This window comes from Ctenopharyngodon idella, chromosome 18, assembly GCF_019924925.1.
Source record: "Ctenopharyngodon idella isolate HZGC_01 chromosome 18, HZGC01, whole genome shotgun sequence".
Taxonomy (NCBI): Eukaryota; Metazoa; Chordata; class Actinopteri; order Cypriniformes; family Xenocyprididae; genus Ctenopharyngodon; species Ctenopharyngodon idella.
Genome location: NC_067237.1, coordinates 9993339 through 10018916, shown reverse-complemented (window position 1 = coordinate 10018916; position 25578 = coordinate 9993339). Strand labels below are relative to the sequence as shown.

General features: G+C 36.5%; 1 protein-coding gene across 1 annotated transcript in view; it reads right to left on the bottom strand.

The window, feature by feature from the left end:
* spon1a (spondin 1a) overlaps positions 1–25578 on the bottom strand; it is a 212455-nt gene that overhangs the window by 181119 nt on the left and 5758 nt on the right. The window contains exon 3 of the mRNA XM_051871019.1: positions 14435–14568. Within this exon, the coding sequence (XP_051726979.1) occupies positions 14435–14568 (134 nt within the window). The remainder of the gene's footprint in view (positions 1–14434; positions 14569–25578) is intronic.

Genomic DNA, 25578 nt, shown 5'->3' with positions numbered 1-25578 from the left:
TGTCTGTGAGAGAGATCTTCTCAGGCCAGTGCTCAAGGCTATGCAATGCAAATTCAAGGGCCCGCATCAACCCAGAAAACCACCGGCAGTGAGATTTGTGCCACTGTCAGACAGTACGCAGGTTACATTTGTATTTATACACTGTGAACCTGGAAACCAAAAAAAAAGTGCCATATAATTATATCGTAATTATTTAACCTTGTGGCTGTTAAACTGGATTATTCGTCTTGGCTTTTAGCAAAATTGCTTTTTGCGAAAGGTCTGTAATGAGCCTCCAATTCCCTCGAAAACATCTACAGTATATTTCATTTGGTGCTTCACCTTGCTTTTACTTCACACATTTATAAATGTAAAATCAGCATTTGAGAGCAGCTTGAACAGAAATAGCTTTTATTTATGCTTTTTTGTGCACCAGTCCGACCAAAGAAAGGGCATTAGCTGATTTCACAGATGTCATATTTTTATTGTAAGTAGCACCCATAAGAAAGAGAAATCACAAGTGAAATTTGTTCCTCATAACCTACGACTTGTAGAAAGGAAAATAACTTTTATTTCTCAGATAAAAACCACAAAATACAGTGTAAATGGAGTTCAAAACATTTCGCCACCCCTTTTCTCTCAAGCTTTCTTATTTATATATTATATATATTTATATCTCTCTTATATATTATGTTTGCAGATACACATTCAGAGACCATTTCTTTAAAATCTCATCACATGAGACACAGTGAGCCACGTTACATCCAGGTTTACTCAGCTCACCCAAAGATCCTTAAATCAGGTGTAAAAAAGGACTATGTCAAACAGTGCTCAGCATTTCTCTTCTGGTACTCATGAAGTATGATTTGGTCAAATTCCTCCTGTAGAAATTAACTCCAGCGTTCTTCAGAACATTTGCAGTTAATTCGCGGCAGATAGACACAAATAGCATTCTGTGTTCATGCTTAGAAAACAAAACCAAAACCAAGAAAAAGGGTGTGAAAGCACTATTAAAGTGAACATGATTTAGGAATTATTTGAAAACCTGCTATTCTATACTGTCACCTTCAATTCAGTTTAGTTTCAGTTTTCATGGACTTTCAGTTGTTTTCATTTGTTACACGTCTTTGTTTGTGTTCCCGCCTGTCTTCCGTCTCCATGGTCACTGTCATTATGAGTTCACGTGTATCAGCTGTGTATCATTAATCACCTTGTTATCTGCACTACTTAAGTTCCCGCTTTTCTGTTGTTCTTTGTCCGGTCTCGTTTCTAGTTATTTGTGTGTACCCTGCTGCCTGTTTGGATTTGAACCTGTCTGGGTTATTCTATTAAACTGTGTGTTAGAACTTTATTCATCTTCAGCTTCATCTTAATCTGCCTATCTACACACCATGTTACATACATGGAAATTGAATACTCCTCTCCAGAAACACCGCAAACACATGCTAGCACATGCTTAAGCACTATTGATGATGAAAATGGAAGTCACAAGTGCTTGCATTATGATGAAAGTTTTTTTTTTTTTTTTTTTTTTTTTTTTTTTTCCCAATTACAAGAATTGATAATCATACACAATAAGACCAGGGATTCATGTTGATTGATTTCGGGGTTTCCTAAACCTTCTACACTAGAACAGCTGTTTAGGAAACTGTTTTCTTAGGACAATTATCAATCAAAGAAATTAGCGATCATTATACAAAAATTGTGTTTTCAACCACACAATGTTTATTTTAGATTTCAGACATTTATATACACATAAGTACTACCAAAAATAATTTATAGTTTATAAAATACACACTAATGTCAATGGAAGTGGCAACAATAACTCGTCTCCTTGGAATTATAAGGTTCTATCTGCATTCTGAGCAGTTTTGAGATATTGAGCTTCAAAGTTTTTGCATTCCATATAGCAAAAAATTATATGGGGCGCAAGTTTATTTCATACATGAACATGACAGGGACCCTAAATGTATTCTAACTGTACAATAACAAAATCCTCTCAAATTTGTAAACGGGGATTTTTGGAATGTGTCAAATACACATAGAACCTTCTAATTCTAAAAAAAAAAAACACACAAAAACACTTTTCACCTGGAATTATAAGGTTCTATCTTGCAAAACATTAATTGAAGCAATAATTTTCAAGAAACACAGTTTACTTATAATTTGTTTTAAAACATAAAATTAATGTTGTAACAATGTGTTGACATGCATGAGAAAGTTAAATTTAATGTTTTCTATGACATTTATTTCATATTTTAGAATGTTTTTTTTTTGAATGTTTTAGAATGTTTCTTGTTCAAGTTAATCATAAAAGGCAGTGCTAAATGTTGTGTCCACTGCAGTTGTTAAATTTAGGTAAGAATATGGTGGGTAATTTAACACGTTATTGCAGAAACCATTTAACTGTTGACTATTTGACCTTTAAGGCTTAATATTGGAAAACAGACAATGCTTCAGCAAAGGTGTTTAACCAAGTTTAATAAACATTGAAAATGTTTTACTGACTATATATAATTAAAAATATTTCACATTTAAAATATTTAAATTAACTAAACAATGCAACAACTCAGTTTTTACCAACAATGTAAAATTTAACATTTCATCTCACTTAATCTAGTTTATACACTTTAATCCAGTATGCCATAGCGTAGAGGTTTATAGCTACATACAGCTCAATACAAGTACACAGGATGGATCAAGGTTAAAACATGTTTCTAATAAACATCACGTTGCGTGAAACTGTTTAGTCTTCACTGTTTTAGCATTTTCTGCGCTCTTTTCCGCTGTCACGGAGCAGTCCAGTGACATGACAAAGAAAGCTGATGTTGATTGGTCCTCGCGTGTGCATTCAAAGTGCTGCTTGTCTCACAGATAGAACATTATAGAACCAAGTTAGAGTTAGACTTTGTAGATAGAACCATTTTTGTTTTCTAAAAAAAAAAAAAAAAAAAGTCCCAAAATGTACACAACTTAAAAAAAGAAACATCACATAATGTAAATAAGTTACACAGAAAGAGAATGAGAATGTGTAAATAACTCAATTTTGACAAAAATGTCAGATAGAACCTTATAATCCCAAGGGGACGAACTATATAACTATATATAATTATAAAGTTTACTCTATTCTTCTCCTAGTTCACTGTTTTGTTTTGTAAATCTGACAGTTCTCTGCATTGCAGTGCAAACTATCATGGCGACACCCACTGCCCATTATAGATCAACTATTATGATCATTGTAAAGGTGTTTAAATGTCAAAATACTTTTACTTGCATGTATTTGAGAATCAGAATAAAATATATTTCAAAATATAGTTAAAAAGACATATTTAAATAAAATATTTTAAAATTCTACATAAATAAAGAAAAATTAAATAAAACTGACACAGTCAAATGGCTGCGGTGTGCCATGGAAATAATAAGGTGATATATTCTAAAATAATGGTTGCCTTAAACTCACACCAGGGACTCAGCTAGAATATTTTTAACTTACATGTGAAAGGGTCAAATCATAAACAAGCAAAATGTTGACTGTTTACCCAGCGGCTTTGCAAGTCCACTTGTCTTTCCTATGGATCATGTTTTTAATCATGAGATCTCAGCTGCAGGGGAGGTCTGGAGGGCATGAAAAAACAATTTGACACACCACAGACAGTTTCTTGCTGTCTTTAAATTTTGCAATGTCAAGCTAGTTTTTCACTCTCTTGCTTTTACTTGTGAGACTGTTTGGAGTAAATAGGAGAAAGAGAAAGTTTTGATTTCATAGAGCATTTCTGCTCCCAGCATCCCCTCTAGAATTTACTCACAGCAAAGAGTTGAGTTCAGCAACCTTCACCATGGATCTCTACTCATTACCCACATTCCACCTCTTCTGCCCTGCTCCCCACCTCTTTGTATCCTGTCTGCCTGAAGCGCGCCCTCTCCATCGCTCATGCTGGTTTGATGCTTCCATGTCTTACATTTTTTGATATTGCACTTTTTTCATGTCCTCTACACTCCACCTGTCTTTTCTCGTGCTGCATTTTTTATTTTCCAACTACTGAAATGCAGTTTTTTGTTCTTTCCATAGTTTATGTCCAAAGAAGGAACTGGAGCTCAGTCTCAAGCCTCTCCATTACAGACAGTGAACCATATAAAGTTATGAGACTCACAACTTATTTTTAGAATAGTATTCCATATGAAAAACAAGTGAATCATAGAACAGTCATAATCTCTTCATGTTCAGTCAACTTCCTGCCTACATACCTGTACCCTGTTATTAACGTCCACTGATGATCCGCACTGTCTAATTTTGAATGAATTGACTAAGAGTGTCCACACAGTCTAAGACTGGTTACAAAACCCATTCGATTGACTCAGAGTTAATAAAAGAAACACAAAAATTGTGTTTCTTTAATGGATTTAACCAACATAGAGCCTAATGCCTAAAATGGTTTCTAAGGATATAGGACAAGATATTAGAAAGACATTAACCCTTGGTTTCACAGACTAGGCTTAAGCTTAGTCCCAGACTAAAATGCATGTTTGAGCTTTCTAAGGCACGTTTATAAAAGCTACTTAACCCTCTGGAGTCTGAGGCTGTTTTGGGGCCCTGGAGAAGTTTTGACATGCCCTGACATTTGTGCTTTTTTCAGTTGTTCATAAACATATTAATGGCAAAAGTGTCATTACACTGTATTCAGCACGAACTTGGCTACGATAATATGTAAACAACATGTACGTACATGTTTGTATTTCTGAAGGACGTTTATGCATGGTTATTGAAAAAACAAAAAACTTAAGTCACTGAAATAAGGCCAAAAAAAATAAAATAAAAATAAATCTATGTTCACAAGACTTCTGGGTATTGGAGGATGCAGAATAGCATTTTTGCTTCAAATGATGTAAAAATTATCCTGCCTACTCGTTCATTTAAAACAATAGAGAGGTTTAAATTTGTGTCACTTTTTGTCAAGAAACACAGTATGCGTGGAGGTGTGAATCTTCATAAATAATCCTGTGATTCACACCTGAGAAGACAAAAGATCCACATAATGAGCTAATGACCTGCATAATAATGAGCTCTTTCAGTCAGGTAGGCTGTGAAAAAACCCTCTCTGATCATGTCTTAAGCTCATCATGCTGTATATCAAACATACAGAAAAAAACACCAATCCTTTGAAATATTATTACAATTTAAAATAATGGTATTCTATTATATACTTTAAAATATAATGTATTTCTGTGATGCAAAGCGTCTGAACAGTCATGTTACCTCTATGGCATTTCATGCACATGCATGCACATTTGGAGAAATATTGATGGATTCTCATATGTTTATGTCAATTTTCTATACAGAGGAGTAATATTTATTCAGTATTTATTGTCATCACTATGAGCACTGGATATTGTGTTTTCAATTCATACTTGCAGCCGGAGGGCGCTCTGTGCACCTTTAGTCCACAAATTACTCTAAAGAAGAACAGGCATACCATGTGACATTCCAGGAACTAACAGGGGCTTCCATGGATCGCTAACCATGGCTATAACATGCAGATAAACACTTCTGAAGACAATAAATACACGATTGCGACGATGTATACATGTATTGCCTCAGAATTTGCTTCTGAATAGCGCTAGCTCCGTGGGTGTGGCCGCATCAGCGGATAATGAGCTGAATCACGGGTGTCTGACATGGCTCTGTTTTTATACAGATTACATAAACAGAGAATATTTGTTTTCGATTTGACTTACACGATTTAAAACCTGACATTCCAACGTATCTTTAGACATAAGTCTATTTTTTTGTTATTAGTATTCACTAAGTTACAGTTCATTTTCTGAGAACTATCAGATTGGACTTCATTCAGAGGGAGACGACAGATCACGTATCGTGTTAGTTTTCTTTATTTTGCAAAAAGCACAACATTTTGTTTTTACTCTGAGTGTACACAAATAAAAGAAGATATTCTATAGTTTCAAATGATATATTACTTATGTCTCTATGACAAAAAATGATGGAGTATTTTAAGTCTGTTTTGCTGTAATGTGAAAAAAATCCTGCAAAACACGCCGGCGCGTTATCCGACTCCAGAGTGTTAAATGTTCTAATTGAACCAAGGCCTAATCCTGGCTTAATCTTAGTCCTGTCTGTTAAAACCGGGCCTAACATTAACAAATCACATCTTATTTATGATGTATATGTCACAATCTAAGATAAAAAAGTGGGACAGAACTAACTGTAATGGAGTCCCACCACATTTAAATTTCATTTTTTGAAGTCAGTGGCACTCATCTACAGTGGAAATGTCACAACTCTACTTCTCTATGTAAACAAGGGTGACCCGATGACCATGATAAAAGATCAGCACAAGTCAGAGATGTAACCTGGTGGGTAGTAAAAATGAAATCCAATATGGCTAAAATAAGACAGAAAAAGCACTAGGACAAGAACACCTGAGCTCCTGGTGTAGAGCTCAAGATCAGGTTGTAAACCTCACGAATGTGTGTGGTGAGGACCAGCCTGCCACATCACAAACATCTTAAAGTGAAACTCCTAACAAGAGAGCCTTAGGCAGCCATACACCTAGTAGAGTGGGCTCAAACTGACATTGGGGAAGGCTGTCTGGCCGACTCATATGCAAGAGAGATAGCCTCCACTATCCACTTGCTCATTCTCTGCTTTGACGCTGGGGACCCCTTTTCTGGATGACCCAAAACAGACAAAAAGTTGCTCTGACTTACGCCACAGGGCAGCTCTGTGGACGTAAGCATCTAAAGATCGAACTGGACAAAGCAGATTATTTCTTTTTTGGCCAGAGTCCCGAAAGGGTGGGGGACAGAAGAATTGTAGCACAATAGATCTAGCCACATTAGTGGGGACCTTGGGAACATAACCCAGTCTCAGATGAAGAAATGCTTTCCCCATGCCAGGTGCAAGTACGAAAGGGCAACCAACAGGGCTTGCAGATCTCTTATTCTTTTAAGAGACACGTAGCCAGGAGGAACAACATTTTAAGAGTCAAAAACTTGACTGGAACCTCTTCAGTAGGCTCAAAGGGAGCCAGGGACAGGCCTTGGAGCACCAAGGCCAGATCCCAAGCTGGTACCCTAGTGCATACTGCAGGCCTCAGCCTCAATGTGCCATGGAGGAAACATGTTACCAACAGGTCTCTCCCTAAAGACATTCCACCCAAAGGAATGTAGTAAGCAGCTATGGCCACCACATAGACCTTTAACCTGTTAGCATTCCACTGTACCACCCATGGCACAAATACCATTCAAAAAAGACTGGACAGTGAGATGCCTCTCAAGACGCAAACATATCCACTTGTGTCTGGCTGAACACCCTCGCCCTCCATATCTGCTCCACCACCTCAGGGTGGAGCCTTCATTCCCCAGGCCTTAGCCTCTGCCTCAACAGGATGTCTGCTCCCTGATTTTGGCACCCAGGGATGAATGCTGCCCTGAGTGAAAGCAGCTTTCCCTGGGACCACACAAGGATTTGGTGCACCAGTTTGCAGAGTGGACGTGAGCGCAAACCCTTCCTTTGGATGGTGATTTATGTAGGTGACCACTGATGTGTTGTCTGAGTGGACGAGCACATGGTGGCCCCCTAAGATCTGGGAGGAAATTCTTGAGAGCAAGAAAGACAGACATCATTTCTAGGCAATTGATGTGCCAGGAAAGATGATGCCCCCTCCATAGACCTTGAGTTGAGCGACCATATAGAATCGCTCCCCAACCTGTGAGGGAAGCATCTGTCATTAGCATTTTGTGATGACAAGGAGCTCCCAACAAGGGACCTTGGTATAGGAAGTTTCTTCCATATAACCAAGGCACGTAAGAATTTTCGTACGACCTTGAACATGCAAAAAGGATTGCCCCTCTGGGAAAACCCCCTGGTACAGTACTACTGTAGGGGTCTCATGTACAACAGGCCAAAAGGTATCACATTGGATGCTGCTGCCATCAAACCCAACAGTCTCTGAAACTGTTTCACAGTGAGTGAGTGGTCTAGCTTTATTCAGTTTACAGCTGACAGGATCAGCCAAGAAAGGAGACAGACGTGCAATGAATCCCACACCACGCCTAGAAAAGTGGTCCTCTGTGCTGGAAAAACCACACTCTTTTTGGCATTTAACCTTAACCCCAAAATTTTCATGTAAGCGAGAATGACATCTCAAAGCCGAACCGCTAACTGATGCGACTGAGCTAAAATCAACCAATCGTCGATGTAGTTCAGAATGTGGATGCCCTGCAGACACAACAGTGCCAGTGTTGCATCCACGCATTTGGTAAAAGTGCGGGTTGACAAAGCTAGACCGAATGGAAGAACCCCAATTTGGTACGCTTTGCCTCAGAAATCAAACCTCAGGAACTTCCTGTGTCGTCGAAGGATGGATACATGGAAGTGTGCGTCCTTGAGACCTATCGTGAGGTCTGGTGGCCTCAGATCTGATCTGTGACACGATTTGTCTCAGGGTTAACATTTTGAACTCAAGCTGTATGACTGACTAGTTCAGATGATGCAGATACAAAATGGGATGCAACCCCCAATCCTTCTTCACAATGATAAAATACCGGCTGTAGAAACCAGTTTCTCTGTCAGGAGGTGTGTTAACAGCATCGCAGAAGAGGCCAGAAGGCGAAAGCAGGAAAGGAATAAGGAAACTCTTAGCTTTTTCATTGATGGTGTTTAAATTCAACCATAAGTGCCTCTCCATGGCCACCAGGGCTGCCATAGCATGACAGATGGATCTGGCTGTCTCCTTGGTGGCCTGGAGAGAAAGATCTGTGGCCCGACTAAACTCTGTGACTGCGTCACTTCAGACTGCTTCGTAATTAATGAATAGAGCACATTTATGCCAAACGATTGCTTATAAGCTAATGTTGATGAATTATGACAATGTTTACTACGCGAAGTTTATAAGGTAATATGTTTTAGACGGTTGTAAGAATGCATATTTTATCACCCTCATGAGCAGCCTGCTACTGTAGACTGCAGACATTTCAGAATAAGAGTCAAGGTGTATTTCGGGATGGTTTATAATTATTATTTTTTCCTGGTCATTATTGTTATTTTGTTTACACAAGAAACTGTATTTAATTTAATTTCTATTTAATTCACAGTAAACTACTGTATCTTCTGTCACAGGAAGGAAAGACTAAGAACATTATTTGACACATTATTCAATATATTTTACAAGTATAAGGGTTATTATAGTTAACTAAACCTAAAACCAAAGAAATCTTCATTAAATAAACGTTAACTGAAATAAAAAAATGAATATATAAAAAATGTAAACTTATTTTATTTCATCTAGTTTCTAAGCTTTAGCTTAACCTGAGGTTTTTAAATAACAAACAGAAATAAAAACTAAAAGACAAACATACAAAAAATTACTAAAACTTTTAACTAAAATTAAAAGCAGAAAAACTAAAAATCCAATCTAATTAAAATTTTAAATGAAAACTATAATAGTACCTCAATGATAAGTGTGTCAATCCCTGAAAAGTATGAATTTTGCTCTTTCGTGTCTTTTTGCACTTGAACGGTCAAAAACCGTCTGCTTTGGCGAGCAAAGTACAGTTGGGTGAACATAAACAGTTTGGGGAGTATCAGATGTACCTATATCAGTGTATAGGATCTGTCTATTGTTAGAGAAATGCTTAATGCATTACAATTTAACTAAATTAGATTTTAGTCGACTAAATCTACTGTCGACTAAAATCTTATAATATTTAGTCGACTAAAACTAGACTAAAACTAAAACATGACTAAAACTAAATGGCATTTTAGTCAAAAGACTATGACTAAAACTAAATCAAAATTTGCTGTCAAAATTAATACTAGTTAGTTCCCAGCATGCTTTGCATATGGCTGGAAATGGACAGTAAATTTTGAAATTAAGTGTTATTTTATGTGTTTTTAAAAATATGACTAAAACTAAATGGCATTTTAGTCAAAAGACTATGACTAAAACTAAATCAAAATTTGCTGTCAAAATTAATACTAGTTAGTTCCCAGCATGCTTTGCATATGGCTGGAAATAGACAATAAAATTTGAAATTAAGTGTTATTTTATGTGTTTTTGAGTGAAGGGAAACATCTGTTAATGTTCGATGTTTGACATTTGAAAGAGTTTGTTATGTTGAAGTTTTGATCGTTACCATTGTGCAGAAGAGTAGAGCTTATGGTTAGGTTGTGAATAACTGCATGTACTAATAATATGAAGCATGTTGCTTTGTTCAATGAGTAATAACTTTGCTATTGTCAGTGCAGTAACGAGTTTGTTCTTACTTGTGCTGTGCTAGTAACATACAATTAAAATAAAAAAGCAAATTTCAATAAAAAATATTAAAATATAGCTGCAAGCAGACCAACTGTAACGGGGAGCAATTAAAGTCCTATTAAGATCATTTTAGGCAAAGTAGCTGTAAAATCACAAATACAGTCAATTATAAAGATTTACTGGTTTATCACTTTCGACCAATAGGTGGCACTGTGACCAAATTAATGTGGTAACGTCAAAGTGAGGTGACAATGACAGTCGCAAAGTTTGGTGTCAATATGTCAAAGCATTGCAGAGATACAGCCTCAAGAGTCATTTTGGCATCAAGCCTCTACTTCGTTGCTGCTGTATACGAAAACGGTTTGACGAATCAACTTGAAATCCATAACTTTTTGTCAGCATGGCCTGAAGATGATACGATTCGATTTTAGTGAAAATCAGAGGAATGGTCTATGAGGAGTTCGTAAAAAAAAATTGGGTTTTTAAGGAAAAACAAAATGGCGGACAGGAAGTTCAGCTGACTATGGCAAATTTGGTATCTATGTTCTCAGCATGACCCACAGAATCTATTAAGATCAGTCTCATTACAATAGGATCATACTGAGTTTTGTAATGGTACACCAATGCTTTTATAAAATATAACCTTTTTTATCATAATACTGTATTGTAGTTAATGGCAATTTCATGTTTTGTTCAATTATAGCACCACCAAGAGGCACAATCCCACCATTTTTTTTAGGTGTCCTCAGAGTTAGCCCATACATGTGTGTGTCAAATTTGGTGAAAATATCTCATTCTGTTTTGGAGTTATAGACATTTATATGTATGAGATCATAAAAAATTATCCATGGATGACTTTGTTTAGATTTTATTGCCACTTCCTATTAAAATTTTGACATCTGGGCATTTGAAAGTAGTTAACCAGCTAAGCTTCCGTGTTCCCTACGCTGGTTTCATCTCAGTTGGACTAACGGTTTAGAAGATATTCGCAAAAGTTTTTTTTAAGTGCTAAATCACCATGTTGCACAAACCATAAGGCGAAACCTAGCATGTTTGGTATTGTTGGACTTGGCAAGGATTCAGGAGTCTAAGGAGATGACTCCCATGAAAATAAGTCAACCTCATCCAAAGTTATAAGCATATAAATATTTTTTTTCTCCACTAGGTGGCGCTGGTCCAAAACTTCTCAGGCTCCTTCAGGGCATCGTGCTGATGACCCATACAGAGTTTCATAACGATACGCTAATGCGTTCATAAACTACAGCATTTTTGTACAAAATTCAAAATGGCCAACAGCCAAAATGGAAAAATTGGATATCATTCGACTCGGCATGATGCCTCGAATCTAACGAGACCACAATTATGATTTTTGGACAAACCTGTCGGAAGTTATGAGCAAAAATAGCCATTTTTTGTATCTCTGGACCAGTAGGTGGTGCTGCGCCGAAACGCTGCATGATGACATGTACCAAGTTTGGTCTGAATATGATAAAGCGTAGCGGAGATACAGCCTCATGTCTATTTTCGCAAGCACTACGTAAAATTCGTTCGCGCTTTTCCGAAAATAGTTTGAGAAATCGACTTGAATTCCCTAACTTTTTGTCGGCATGGTCTGAAGATGATCTGGTTAAATTTTTGTGAAAATCGGAGAAACGGCCTAGGAGGAGTTCGAAAAAGTAGGTTTTTCGGATAATTCAAAATGGCGGGAAAATTTTCATGATGGAAAATAACATCATAGGGTGCAATCGAATCGTCTTGAGGAATCAGAGGAAAAAAATTATTTTGTTTCTAGCCCTTATGGTTCAAAAGTTATTAGCATAAACATGACTGAAAATTTGGACAGGTGGTGGCGCTAAAGGGATTGAGTTAGAGACTATGGACACATTTCAGAATGCCCTCTATCAGTGTGCCAAATTTCACAACTTTCCTGCATACGTTCTATGGGCTGCCATAGACTCCCAGAGCGGAAGAAACGGCAGAATAATAAGAAAACTAACGTTGCTTGGCCCCTAATTAATTGCGTCATAGACTAAATAATTTAGGAGATTTTACATGATTTATTCAGGAAGATTTCATTAAAGAAAGCCTTAAAAACTACTCAAAAATATGCGTAATGTTGTTACCATATATATATATATATATATATATATATATATATATATATATATTTATATTAAGTAAATGGCAACTTAAAATTTTTTACAGTGTACTAAAGTACTTGATTTGTGTACTTTGTCCACCACTGCTTCTGAATTATGGTGATATTAGTTTAAAACATTTATTTATAGCAATCAGAAAAGCAAAGAATAATTATCTGGACAAATGTTGTCACATTATTAGCACATGACAAAATTGAGACTGTACAGTGGGTACGGAAAGTATTCAGACCCCCTTAAATTGAACACTCTTTGTTATATTGCAGCCATTTGCTAAAATCATTTAAGTTCATTTTTTTCCCCTCATTAATGTACACACAGCACCCCATATTGACAGAAAAACACAGAATTGTTGACATTTTTGCAGATTTATTAAAAAAGAAAAACTGAAATATCACATGGTCCTAAGTATTCAGACCCTTTGCTGTGACACTCATATATTTAACTCAGGTGCTGTCCATTTCTTCTGATCATCCTTGAGATGGTTCTACACACTCATTTGAGTCCAGCTGTGTTTGATTATACTGATTGGACTTGATTAGGAAAGCCACACACCTGTCTATATAAGACCTTACAGCTCACAGTGCATGTCAGAGCAAATGAGAATCATGAGGTCAAAGGAACTGCCTGAAGAGCTCAGAGACAGAATTGTGGCAAGGCACAGATCTGGCCAAGGTTACAAAAAAATTTCTGCTGCACTTAAGGTTCCTAAGAGCACAGTGACCTCCATAATCCTTAAATGGAAGACGTTTGGGACGACCAGAACCCTTCCTAGAGCTGGCCGTCCAGCCAAACTGAGCTATCGGGGGAGAAGAGCCTTGGTGAGAGAGGTAAAGAAGAACCCAAAGATCACTGTGGCTGAGCTCCAGAGATGCAGTCGGGAGATGGGAGAAAGTTGTAGAAAGTCAACCATCACTGCAGCCCTCTACCAGTCGGGGCTTTATGGCAGAGTGGCCCGACGGAAGCCTCTCCTCAGTGCAAGACACATGAAAGCCCGCATGGAGTTTGCTAAAGATGGTGAGAAATAAGATTCTCTGGTCTGATGAGACCAAGATAGAACTTTTTGGCCTTAATTCTAAGCAGTATGTGTGGAGAAAACCAGGCACTGCTCATCACCTGTCCAATACAGTCCCAACAGTGAAGCATGGTGGTGGCAGCATCATGCTGTGGGGGTGTTTTTCAGCTGCAGGGACAGGACGACTGGTTGCAATCAAGGGAAAGATGAATGCGGCCAAGTACAGGGACATCCTGGACGAAAACCTTCTCCAGAGTGCTCAGGACCTCAGACTGGGCCGAAGGTTTACCTTCCAACAAGACAATGACCCTAAGCACACAGCTAAAATAACGAAGGAGTGGCTTCACAACAACTCCGTGACTGTTCTTGAATGGCCCAGCCAGAGCCCTGACTTAAACCCAATTGAGCATCTCTGGAGAGACCTAAAAATGGCTGTCCACCAATGTTTACCATCCAACCTGACAGAACTGGAGAGGATCTGCAAGGAGGAATGGCAGAGGATCCCCAAATCCAGGTGTGAAAAACTTGTTGCATCTTTCCCAAAAAGACTCATAGCTGTATTAGATCAAAAGGGTGCTTCTACTAAATACTGAGCAAAGGGTCTGAATACTTAGGACCATGTGATATTTCAGTTTTTCTTTTTTAATAAATCTGCAAAAATGTCAACAATTCCGTGTTTTTCTGTCAATATGGGGTGCTGTGTGTACATTAGTGAGGGAAAAAAAATGAACTTAAATGATTTTAGCAAATGGCTGAAATATAACAAAGAGTGAAAAATTTAAGGGGGTCTGAATACTTTCCGTACCCACTGTATATATAGCACACATATATTTTAATTGATTATATTATTTTATTTATTTTTTCTTATTACATCTAGAGTGTCAAGTGACCAACAATTTGGAAATTGTTTTGAGAGGAGTAGTTTGTCCTATGACCATGATCACCATAGAATCCCAGGGTTCCCCCAATTTAGCCCTTGGTTATGAGGTGAGGATAGTTGTGCAACTTACTTCAGCAGTACACAGCCACTGCCTGATGGTGGCGCTGTCCAGAACACCTGTATCCTGGTCCTCCTGCGAGGGGTGCTTTCTGTCACTGCTGGAGGGCAGTTTGTCATAAACTGTGCGTCTTCCTCGTCGATTATCTGCAGAGTGCACAAACCCATACTCATCATTACAAATGTGTCCACATTTAAATATGGTTGCATACCTGTTCCTTATCTTCTGTGTCTCTTCATGTAATGCATAAAAATAAAAAAATAAAAAATAAATAAATTGTAATTTGCCTTGAAAATCTGTAAAATACTATGAAAGATTATTAGATTTTTCAGATTTTTTATTAGATCAGTGACAATACCCACAATTCCTCCACCCAATAACCCAAACAGAGGTGATGTATTTGATTTGACATGGAGAGCCATACATGGAAGTCAGTGTACTTCATTTACAGCAAAACCTCTTGCCCTACATTAAAGCTTCAGAGCAACATTTTTTTCTAATTCTTTTTTTTTTTTTTTCTCTCATTTCTAAAATTTTGAGCAACAAACATAAGTATTGTTTCGTTCCTGAATGAATCAGCATTTTTGAAATAATCAGTTGAGTAAATTATTCAATGACTAATTAATAAACACACTTGTTTCTTTCCTGAATGAATCAGTGTTTTTGGAACAATTGTGTGAATGAATGATTCAATGACTCACTCATAAAGACATTTTACTTGATGATAAATTGCTGCCACTTGCTGATGTAACAGTGTAACCTGCAGAAAGAGTCACTGAAAATTCCCCACCGCTAATGCAGACTGCCTGGAACGTGTAAACACAGACAAGCATAGAAAAGTATCGAAGCTTGTTTCTGCCATGAAATGAAAAAAAATAAAAATTGTAATTGCGACTTTTTACAATTCTGATTTTGTTTTTCTCGCAATTGCGAGTTTATATCTCACAATTATGACTTTTTTTCTCAGAATTGCAAGAAAAAAAGTCAGAATTGCGAGATATAAAGTCAGAATTGTGTGATATAAAGTCAGAATTGTGAGTTATAAAGTCAGAATTGCATGATATAAAGTCAGAATTGCGTGATATAAAGTCACAATGTGAGTTATAGTCAGAATTGTGAGATATAAACTTGCAATTCTGAGAAAAAAAAGTCTAAAGAATTACAATTAAAATTTTATATCATGCAGTTCTGACTTTATAACTCGCAATTGTCAGTTTATATCTCACAATTCGTTTGGTTTGTTGGTTCGTTGGTCCGTTGGGTAAGATTGCTTTCATATCACAAGCGAACCTGCCCCAGAGTTCGTTTGCAATCGGGCCGAGACCACCTCGTTCAGGCGATCTCGGAGCGATTGTTTTGGTGCGGGTCTGAGCACGATTGCCATGTTCACATATGCCTAAATGAACCGAGCCAAGGGAGAAAATGCACCAGGTTCTGAAACAAACGGTCTGGTGTGAAAACACCCTTAAATATATTACTTTTTTTACTAGGGTAACTATTAGCTTTTCATCAGTTTACAAACCCCTTGAAGTTCCTTCCCAAACCCTGAAGGAAACCTGAACAGTACTACTAACTTATAAAGATTGAGTACACTGCAATTAAAGTCTGTTAAATCATTGATGCAACTTAAAACAATTACATTTTCTGAACAAGGAGTTTAGTTTTATTTTTGTGCAGCTCAACATTTTTGAGTAAACCCTTATACTTAAATTATTATTTTTAAGTTTACTGAGCGACATAAAGTGACGTCATCTATGTCACGTTGTTGCTCTAACTGACTTTATCAGAAGAATCCATTCAACATTAAACTGAGTTGCAGCAGATTTCAAGTTCCCAGCATGCTTTGCATCACACTGTGTAAGGAGAATAAATGTTGAAATTGAGTGTTATTGTGTGTGTTTGTGCACAAGATTAATACAGGGGAAGATTTGTTATTGTTTAATGTTCTGTTATTTTGGTATTTAAAGGTGTTTCTACGATGTTGAAGTTTTGTAGGGTTACCATCGTAGTGAAGAGTAGTGCCTGTGGTTAGGACGAGAATGGGCTGCAAAACTTTAAGGCTATATAATGAATGTTGATTAACAGTTCATGTGAGTGAGTCTATTTTGTTACATTAGCGCATGCTGGTGTGCTGTTACTAACTAACACTTAACCATAAAGTTTAGGTGTTAGTTTAATCAATATTTCAATTTAACTGTAATTAGCGAGTTTGTGTAGTACAAAATTCATTTTTCATGTTCTACTAAAATGATCTTTGAGTTGTTTACTTAAATGTTTTGAGTATTCTGAACTTATTGGGTTTTACAACCTGCATCAAAATAATTGAAAAATGAGAAACATTACGAATGGTAAACAACATTTTTAAGTACAGTGGACTTAAACATTAAATAAAATTAAAATGTTTCAGTTTGACTTAATTGTTATTTATAATTACTGTTTACTTAAAAAATTTGAGTTGCTTAACTTAATTTTTTTTAAGGTAATTGGTGTCTACAAAAATTGAGTATTCTGAACTTATCCAGTTTTACAGTGTAATGTAATGTTTAATGTTGTTTATAACAAAATCAACCAGCACTGGTATTTATTTCTAAAAAATAAATAAAATAAAATAGGAGTGTCCTTTCACAGACCCTGACTGAAATACAACTTAACAAAAATAAATCTGTGCTAGGTTTTGTTAGTTCAGTTTGGTAGTTCTTTTATGGCTGTTTAGAAACCACCTCTATCAACAGCTGTCAGCTCTAATTGTTTATATCTTATAGGTAGATGAGTTTTGTTTGTTTGTTTGTTTATTTGTTTTTTTTTTTTTTGCTGAAGTTGCTTTGACATCAGACAATTTCATCCCAGTGTGACTAGGACCATAGGAATGCACTGATCAGATATAAAGTTTTGTTCACGCCCTGTGATATCTGCAAATATTCACTCACATTGTGAAAAGAACCAGAGGGTTGTCAAAAATCTTAACATAGCTGTGGGAAATATAAACATTTTTGTGTACATATGTGCTTTTGTCTCTCTGACTCCTCACGAGCATCCTGTAATATTTTCACATGTGAAAAGCATTTGGGTGAACTTTGACCTCCACTGCCCTGACCTCCACTATTTGGGTGACTGATGGCAAGCAAACTGTCGCAGCTGAGGCAATGAAATGTACTGTCAAACAAACCCTTCCAGCCAAATAAACCTTCAAATGATTTTAGAGCAACAGAGCAAGATGCCATTAATTTTAAGTGACACTGAAGTTTGAGTGAAACTGAAGTTGTGACCAACATTACTTCAATATTGTGACATTTCTGAGTGAAATAGAATACTGAATGAGGAAAAAATAGAGGGCAAGGCCTGATTTTATTACACCATTTCTGTTTGTTTGAGTTTTATTTATTTATTTCACGTGCTTGAAGCAGACTAGCAGTTAGAGTGGAGTGTTTAAAATATTTTTGACCTAAGCCATCAGCGAATCAATGCCATTCCAGAGAAAAAGCTAATTTTCACATTTTGATAAAAGGTTACAAAGACAAGCATTTTTTCCCCCTTTGAATTAACATGCATAGATTTTTTTTTTTTTTCTTTTTTTTTTTCAAGATAATTTAATAATTATAATATGACCACGTGGCGAACCTATGAACCTAACTCATATTTAAACAACTATCACTTTGTGTTACACATATCCTTACAAGTACAATTTTGGCTGTATTATTTGTGTCCCCTTCAAAAATTGCTCTTGAGAAATTTTATGTTTATTGTCCCACCCAACTGTTAGATGAAATTTACGCCCATGGTCTTGTCCATGCATACAAGTCCACGTCAAAAGAGAAACTATATAGATCTATATAGAATCTATATAGTTTGTACTATAACAACCCAACTCACTCAAAAAGTGAGTCTAAGGTCCAGTAGTTTGAAAAGTGTAGGGTCAAAAGTAGGATTGGGTATCATTTGAATTTTAGTGATCCCAATTCAAATTCTGATTCTGCTTATCGATTTCCAGTTTTGACATTCTGTTGCAGCAGAATACTATGAACAAAAATCAGTAGCCTAAAGAACAACTAACTAATAAACTAGCCTAACTAATATAATTTCAAACATTATTTAACACAAGTATACAGAGTCTGTAATGCAACAAGAACAAATAAGCAAATTGGCAATAGCACAAATAAATACAACTGAACAAAGTTCAGAACTTGAAATCAAATAAAAAAATAACATTGAATAGTTTTATTTTATAAAAATATAGATTAATTAAAGTTACAAAAGTTATTCAGTCAAGATTAGTGAGTGATTTTCTTTTGTTTTGTTTCTTTCTAAACTGTTTACATTCATGTAAGACATAACCGACTGTGTTTATGAGCATATCTTGACATAATTCATGTATATTTGTCTGTTCAAGCACAAGAAGACGCGAAAGGGAACTAAATTCAGTATTCGTGCGCTATATGAGAGGTGCCTTTTTGTGAGCGCACTCTGGATGTGCCCAGCACAGAAAACAGTGTGCGCGTGACGAAATGGAGTTCTCTTTCATGTCTCCTTGTGCTTGAATGGTTTAAAACCACAATAAAATGGGCACACAGGAATTTATAAGCAGATTCGAAATTTTAATTTTATAACAAGTATCCGATTCCTGAGCTTAAGTATCTGATTTCAGAATTGGAATCGATTTTCGATTCCCAACCCTAGTCAAAAGCCAGCTTGCCCACATTTTCCTGCCACTTTTGGTCATGTATCACTAAATTATTAGAGAAAAAGCTGAGCACAATCATATCAACAACTTACGTAATCCCATCAGAATCAAAGACATCTATGTTTTTTCCTCACACAACCTTGGTAAAAGGAAAAGGAAAATATTATTTTTCAGCTAGCTCAGGCATCCTCTTATAAATCTATTACCATCCAGATAGAAAATGTCTCTGATGGTGGTATATTATATTTCTTGCAACGCTTCTCATTATTTTTTATTTGATTTTTTTTGACCTTATAGACCGTCATTGTGGATTTAGAGCTTTGTTCCAGGTTTCTGGTTAAGATAACAGTTAGTGGTTCAAGTGCTGCTGGTATCCAAGATGATGTAAAAAGTAAATCACATCAATAAAGAGAGTCTGATTCCGGAAACTGCAAAGTCAAAATGGTCACTGTAGTAATAGTGTCAGGTAAGATCTTCAACTTAATTAATACCTCCCTTAATTATATAACATTATAGTTATATAAAGAATGCCAATAACAGTTGTTCTCTCCCATTCAAATATTTATTACTCCTCTAAGTTAAATATATACAGGTCAAACCATAGCTGGCCTATTGTTTCAGCAGGTACCACAGCATGATTACTCACCCTAATAAGAACAAGATGCAGAACCTGCAATAAATTTATATGCTTATTTGCTTTGTTTAAAGCACATGTTGTTATCAAGTCCAAAGGAAAGCAGTCAGTCAGCACCAGTGCCAGCTCACCTCCCAGGAGAACCCAAAAAAAAGTGCTTTTAGAGCAGTCTCAAAAATGGCTGAGAAGGCGCATGCTCACAGATTTTAAATAAGCCGTACTTCAAATAACCCTAGTTGCAAAAGGTTTCTCTGGAGGCACAGAAAAAAAAGCCAGGCTTTATTAGGCCATATCAACCTTGAAGGCTGATGAACGAGTGAGAGAAAGACAGAGTGCTGCTCTAAGTGACTGTCACTCCAGGCACTGAATCTAAACCAACAACTAGGTCCAGGGAGGCTGTTCCTGAGGTGGATGGTTTGATATGGTTGTCTCTCCAGCCAGATGAGTGCGAAAAGAGGCCTGAGTCTCCAGAGTAAAGGCCCCGATATACTCATGGGGAAGTTCTTCGCTTAGGGGTAAAAAGAAGTTTGAAATACCTTTACAGTGTATACTGTTTCCGAATATCCCAATGCCACCCATGCTACTGGGAGTGGCGCTTAGATGAATATGTAAATATGTGCTTTGCACATTCTTCTCAATAGCAAAATAAACGCAAATAAAAAATTGGTGAGAAAACAGCAGTAATGAAAGCATCTGATCATAGCGATGTGCAACATGTTTGCACAAGCTCTGCAATTCGTCACTCCAGTCACTTCAAGTTACATCACGTTTATTTATATAAAACTTTGTACAATATATTGCTTTAAAGCAAGCAGCTAAATATAAAAAAAAAAGAAAAAGTACCGCTTTTAGTTAGAATCACAACTTTAATTTCCACTACAAAGAAGTGACACAATATTTAAGAAAAAATATGGTGTCGGTAAACTTGCCAATGCCACCAAAATGCATCTCAGCATGTGAGTCATACTGGTCAAAATATTTAGATTTTTCTTTGTTGACACTTACTGCTTATTATATTATACAAGAATGTCAGTTTTGTCTAGCTAAATGCTATTGTGTCTAACACTGTGGTTTTTAGATACATATTTCAAGAGTAGATATAGTTTACTTGAAAAAGTCAATAATTGGTTGCTAAGATTGTAATTCCTATTTAATTATAATGGCAGGTCATTTGCCGATTCAGCAGACATCACAAACATTCCATGTCATAGATATTTATTGAATACACATGTATGTCTTGCAGATTTTTCAACCTGGTCTCATGGAAAGACGTACATGTGGGAATGTTTTCACGAGTCGCAAAAATACGTACCAATACGTACATATCACTGCAGTTTCCAACAGGAATGAACACTAAAGGCAGTAAAACAGTGCTTTTAATCGTTTTCATACACAGTTACGATTACAGGGTCAGATTATGGATTAATAAAGACTTGTTTTTACATCTCCTTGCACAATATTATATTATAACTTCAAAACGCTTTTTACCAAAGTGCATGATTTGTAAACGAATATATAGTAGTCAACATTTGAAGTGGATCAAAAAAGCTCATCAAAGTTGTCCTAAAACCTTCTTCTTAGGACAACTTAGTTCTTAGGACAACTTTGATGATCCACTTCAAATGGAGACTACAGTATTTTGGACTTTGCATTGGTTAACCAGCTCCATATTTTTCGCTTTTCTGACATAACAAGCTTGCTCGGTAGCTCAGCTGATACCGAGTTGGATTTAGGACGAGGAAGCCTTGGGTACAAATCCGGTGAAAAACGAGTCACGGTAAAAGAGCTCAAAGATGAGCGATCAAAACAAGCTAAAACAGCACGATTACGGATGCTTTTTATGTCACATTTATGTCACATGCTTTTGTTAACACTATCGGTTAGGTTTAGGTGTAGTGTTGGTGGTCCGTTTTAAAAAAAAAAAAATTTGTATAAAAACCAACGTCATAAAAACGTACCATATTCACGTTTATCTGTTCTGGCAAAAAAATGAACACGCTTTTAGCGCCACTCAGTGGACATTTCACATTGAAACTGCAGTGATATGTATGTATTGGTACGTATTTTGCGACTCGCGAAAACGTTCCCACAGGTAGACCAGGCTCAGATTTTATAACTGAATGCATAATTTTGCATGTGATGGCTCAGACAATGAAAGGATGTTTTTATACAATTTAACTGAGAAACAACTCATCAGTTTTGATCAGCAAAGTTACATGCATTAATTATTTCACAAATTGTAGCCAATTGTATTAAATCTTTTGCACACGTGCCAAAACGTGCAATTTGCTGAAATGAATAAGACATTAAAATCTGGTGTGAACAATAAACTAATTGTTCAGAGATCTGAACTTATTGTTTTGAGGGGAAAAAATCTTATTCGAGAATTGAGACAAAGCAATTAAGAAAAAAAACGTTTTCCCTATGTGAAAAAAACAACTATAAGGCAGCTACGTAGGCAGCAAGGCAGCTCACTAGGTTTTGAAACAGAGCCATGAAGCATATTTCTATTTAAACTCTCCAAATCTGCTGTTGTGTCATTTCTCTAAAGTAACACACAGAAGAACACAATTCTGCAAAACAATTCATTTTTCTCACTTTTGTCATTTAGTCACTGCAGTGGGATTCAGGTATTCAGAAATAATATGTTCACAATGCCTTCATCATATTTGAATATGAATACGGCCAGGAAGCATATCACTGACTGAACGGCTCTGACTGAATGTTTCCTTGACAGTCTCCCCTCACAGAGCCATACCGCACATCATCCATTCAAAGAAATCCAAGGCTGGCACTAATTAACTATGGCACAAAATCAATTTCAAGAGCAAATAAAAGCCCAAAAAAGAGAATGTGTATGCCAGCTCCTGGGAATAATAAGAAACGAAATAATAAATGCGACTTGCCTCCGGGTTGATTCTGGAGGTTAATGGGAAGGTCGGTACTTGTGGTCATGAATCTCCAGGGTTTCTGAAGGAACTCTCTTCAGTATACCCTTACAAAAATGTTGATGATACCATGGTACACTGAAATATACCACTCTATTGAACGATTACCGTATTAATGTACCATGGTATGCAAATATTATTAAGACATTACCAAAAATAAATTATCAAATAAATTATAGTAGCCTATTGCCATAGTACCAGTGTCTCACATAACATGACACTTTTTGGTACATTTTTATTTTTATATTCTGTGTAAAGTAACTCAACACAGTATGGTGTAAAAACAAGATTACAAGTAGCCAAAAGCCAAATGCAGTTAAAATTTAAGTCTCTTGTCCTTAAAACAGATCCCACCTCATGAAACTTTTCCACAGCACTTAAGACCCCTATCATTAACACCAATCTCTCCCAGCTACAGTGGTAAATGTAGCAGAGGGGTGAAAGGTGAATCTCTGTATGGCAGCTCTGACTGGAAAAGTCAGTATGGCAGTGCTCTCACTTATTAAGGGCAGAGACACGAAGGTGTGCTCTCATGGGAATTGAGCAAAAAAGAACAGAGACAAGGAAGGAAGGAGGAGCAGTGAGGGTGTCTCCTCGAGACGCCGACCTTTCCTTCAGCCCTCCACGGCTCATATCCCTTTGGGAGTGCTGCCTACGTGGGCATGTTTTAGCCTGAGTAATTACACCAAAAGCTGCCATTGTCAACCCTATTTCAGTTAATTACATAGAAGATCCAGGCATTATAAATTCTGTTTATGATTACAGGACAAGGTAGTCATAAGGACCAGCATCAGTGTTGCTCATACGTAAGGCTAGGTATTCAGACAAACCCCAAGTCTCAGGCTCAGCACACCCACGGCCCACCTAAAGCATAATGCACAAAAAAAAATTATACTTTCTTGAACTGGCAAGCTTCAATCTGATTGGCTCACACAGGCAAGTAGAGTCATGTTTGCAAAGCACCCGTTGATACAATGAGCGTTTTGCAATGAGAAAAGGTTAGTGTCATGCCTGTACTTATTACTTTTGGACTGGCAGCTATTCTTAACACAAAGTCTACACGCATTTAGTATTTTTTTTTCTGTACCATACCATTACTTATATTATCAGATAAACCCTTCTCTAGCGCTTAAAAGCGTGTAAAATAAACCAAACTTTCACTGTTTATTACATGTTAGACAAAAAAAAAAAAAAAAAACTGTTTGCCTAAGTGGGTGGTTCTTTGTTAATAAGCTTAAAAGCTTAAACTAAAAGTATTACATTTGGCACATAACTCATGTCTGTTTTTTGCTACAGATATAGATGATGATCATCATCAAACTGATAACAGTGGCAACGTCAACGAGTACTCAGCATGATTTCAAAAACAACATCCTAACGCCAGATCGCCTCTTATTTAACACAAACGAACCAATTGCTAATCAACCAGAGATGTTTCTTTTGTGTTAGTATACATTTGTACGGGGAGATGTTTCAAAAAGCGGTAGGGACAATATCGACCCTGGCAAAAAGCTATGGGGACATGTCCCACCCGTCCCACCCTCAAATTATGCCTATGGCTCATTGTAAATGTGAATAATGCATAATTTATAATTAATTCTAAAGTGAAGATCATGGTTACCCACTACTAATGAAACAAGTATTACCAAATCCTTCAGAAGGAATTACTAATTATTTGCAACAGTATTCTAAAGTGAAAAGCATGATAACTCTCTAGTAACTACTGGAGTCACTGAAAACTTTTGAGGTTTTTGTAAGGTTTTGGATAGTAATTGCTTCTGACAGATTTGGTAATACTTGAGTCAGTACGAGTGGGTTACTATGATCTTCACTTTTAGAATACTGATCCAAATAATTAGTAATTCCTTTAGAAAGATGTAGTAACACTTGAGTCATTACTAGTGGGTTACCATGATCTTCACTTTTAGAATACTGATCCAAATAATTAGTAATTCCTTTAGAAAGATGTAGTAACACTTGAGTCATTACTAGTGGGTTACCATGAAGTTCAGTTTAGAATACTGTTCCAAATGGCCAGTAATTTCTTTAGAAGGATGTAGTAACACTTGAGTCATTACTATCCAAATGAAAAAAAAAAAAAAAAATAGTAGTTACTGATTAGCTAATAGTAAATTACATTTTTATTTAACTGAGCGCTATTACTTACTAATTCGTTAATCAGAGTTCCTTGTTAGGTAATAGTAGTTACTAGTATGTTAATATTGCATTACTCATTTGTTCCTAATGACGGAACAGTTTTCTGAAGTGTTACCCCACATGCTTGTGTGTTTTCTACAATTCATGAATAAATGTAAATGCATTTGTGCCTCATCTATGTATATGTATCTGTCTTGAACCATTGTATAATTAGTTCATAATGTTAGTGCCTTGGTTGGGCCAAAAACTTTTTGTTTGCAGTGGAGAAGCAACATATACAGTACAACTTGATATTTCCAAGTACATTATGTCCTGTGTCTATGCCACTATATTATGTCATACTTCAAGGATTTTGCCAGATCTTGTTACAGATTTATGCTAGAACTATGTGTTCAAGCAGAAAAATCAGAAAACAAAGGCTGTTCTGCCAAAAATCCCCTGCTATTTGTTTTTGGCCTCCTTATGTAATCTTCCATCATGCACATTACCAGTGTAGTCTAAAGCATTTTTTTTTTTTTTTTTCCAGCTTTTTTTTTTCTCTGTTCAAATCAAATATTCTCCCCCACTCTATTCTCCCCCACCCCACTTTCTTGCAAGTTGGTGTTAAGTGACGCTAAATGCTCACAATTGGGCTTGCCTTTTAGGGAGAGTATTTCCATAGTAAGCACTTATGGAAGCTAAGCGACAAAGAACCATTGCGGTTTAGATAAAGTTGACAAACTTATGCATCCTAATAATC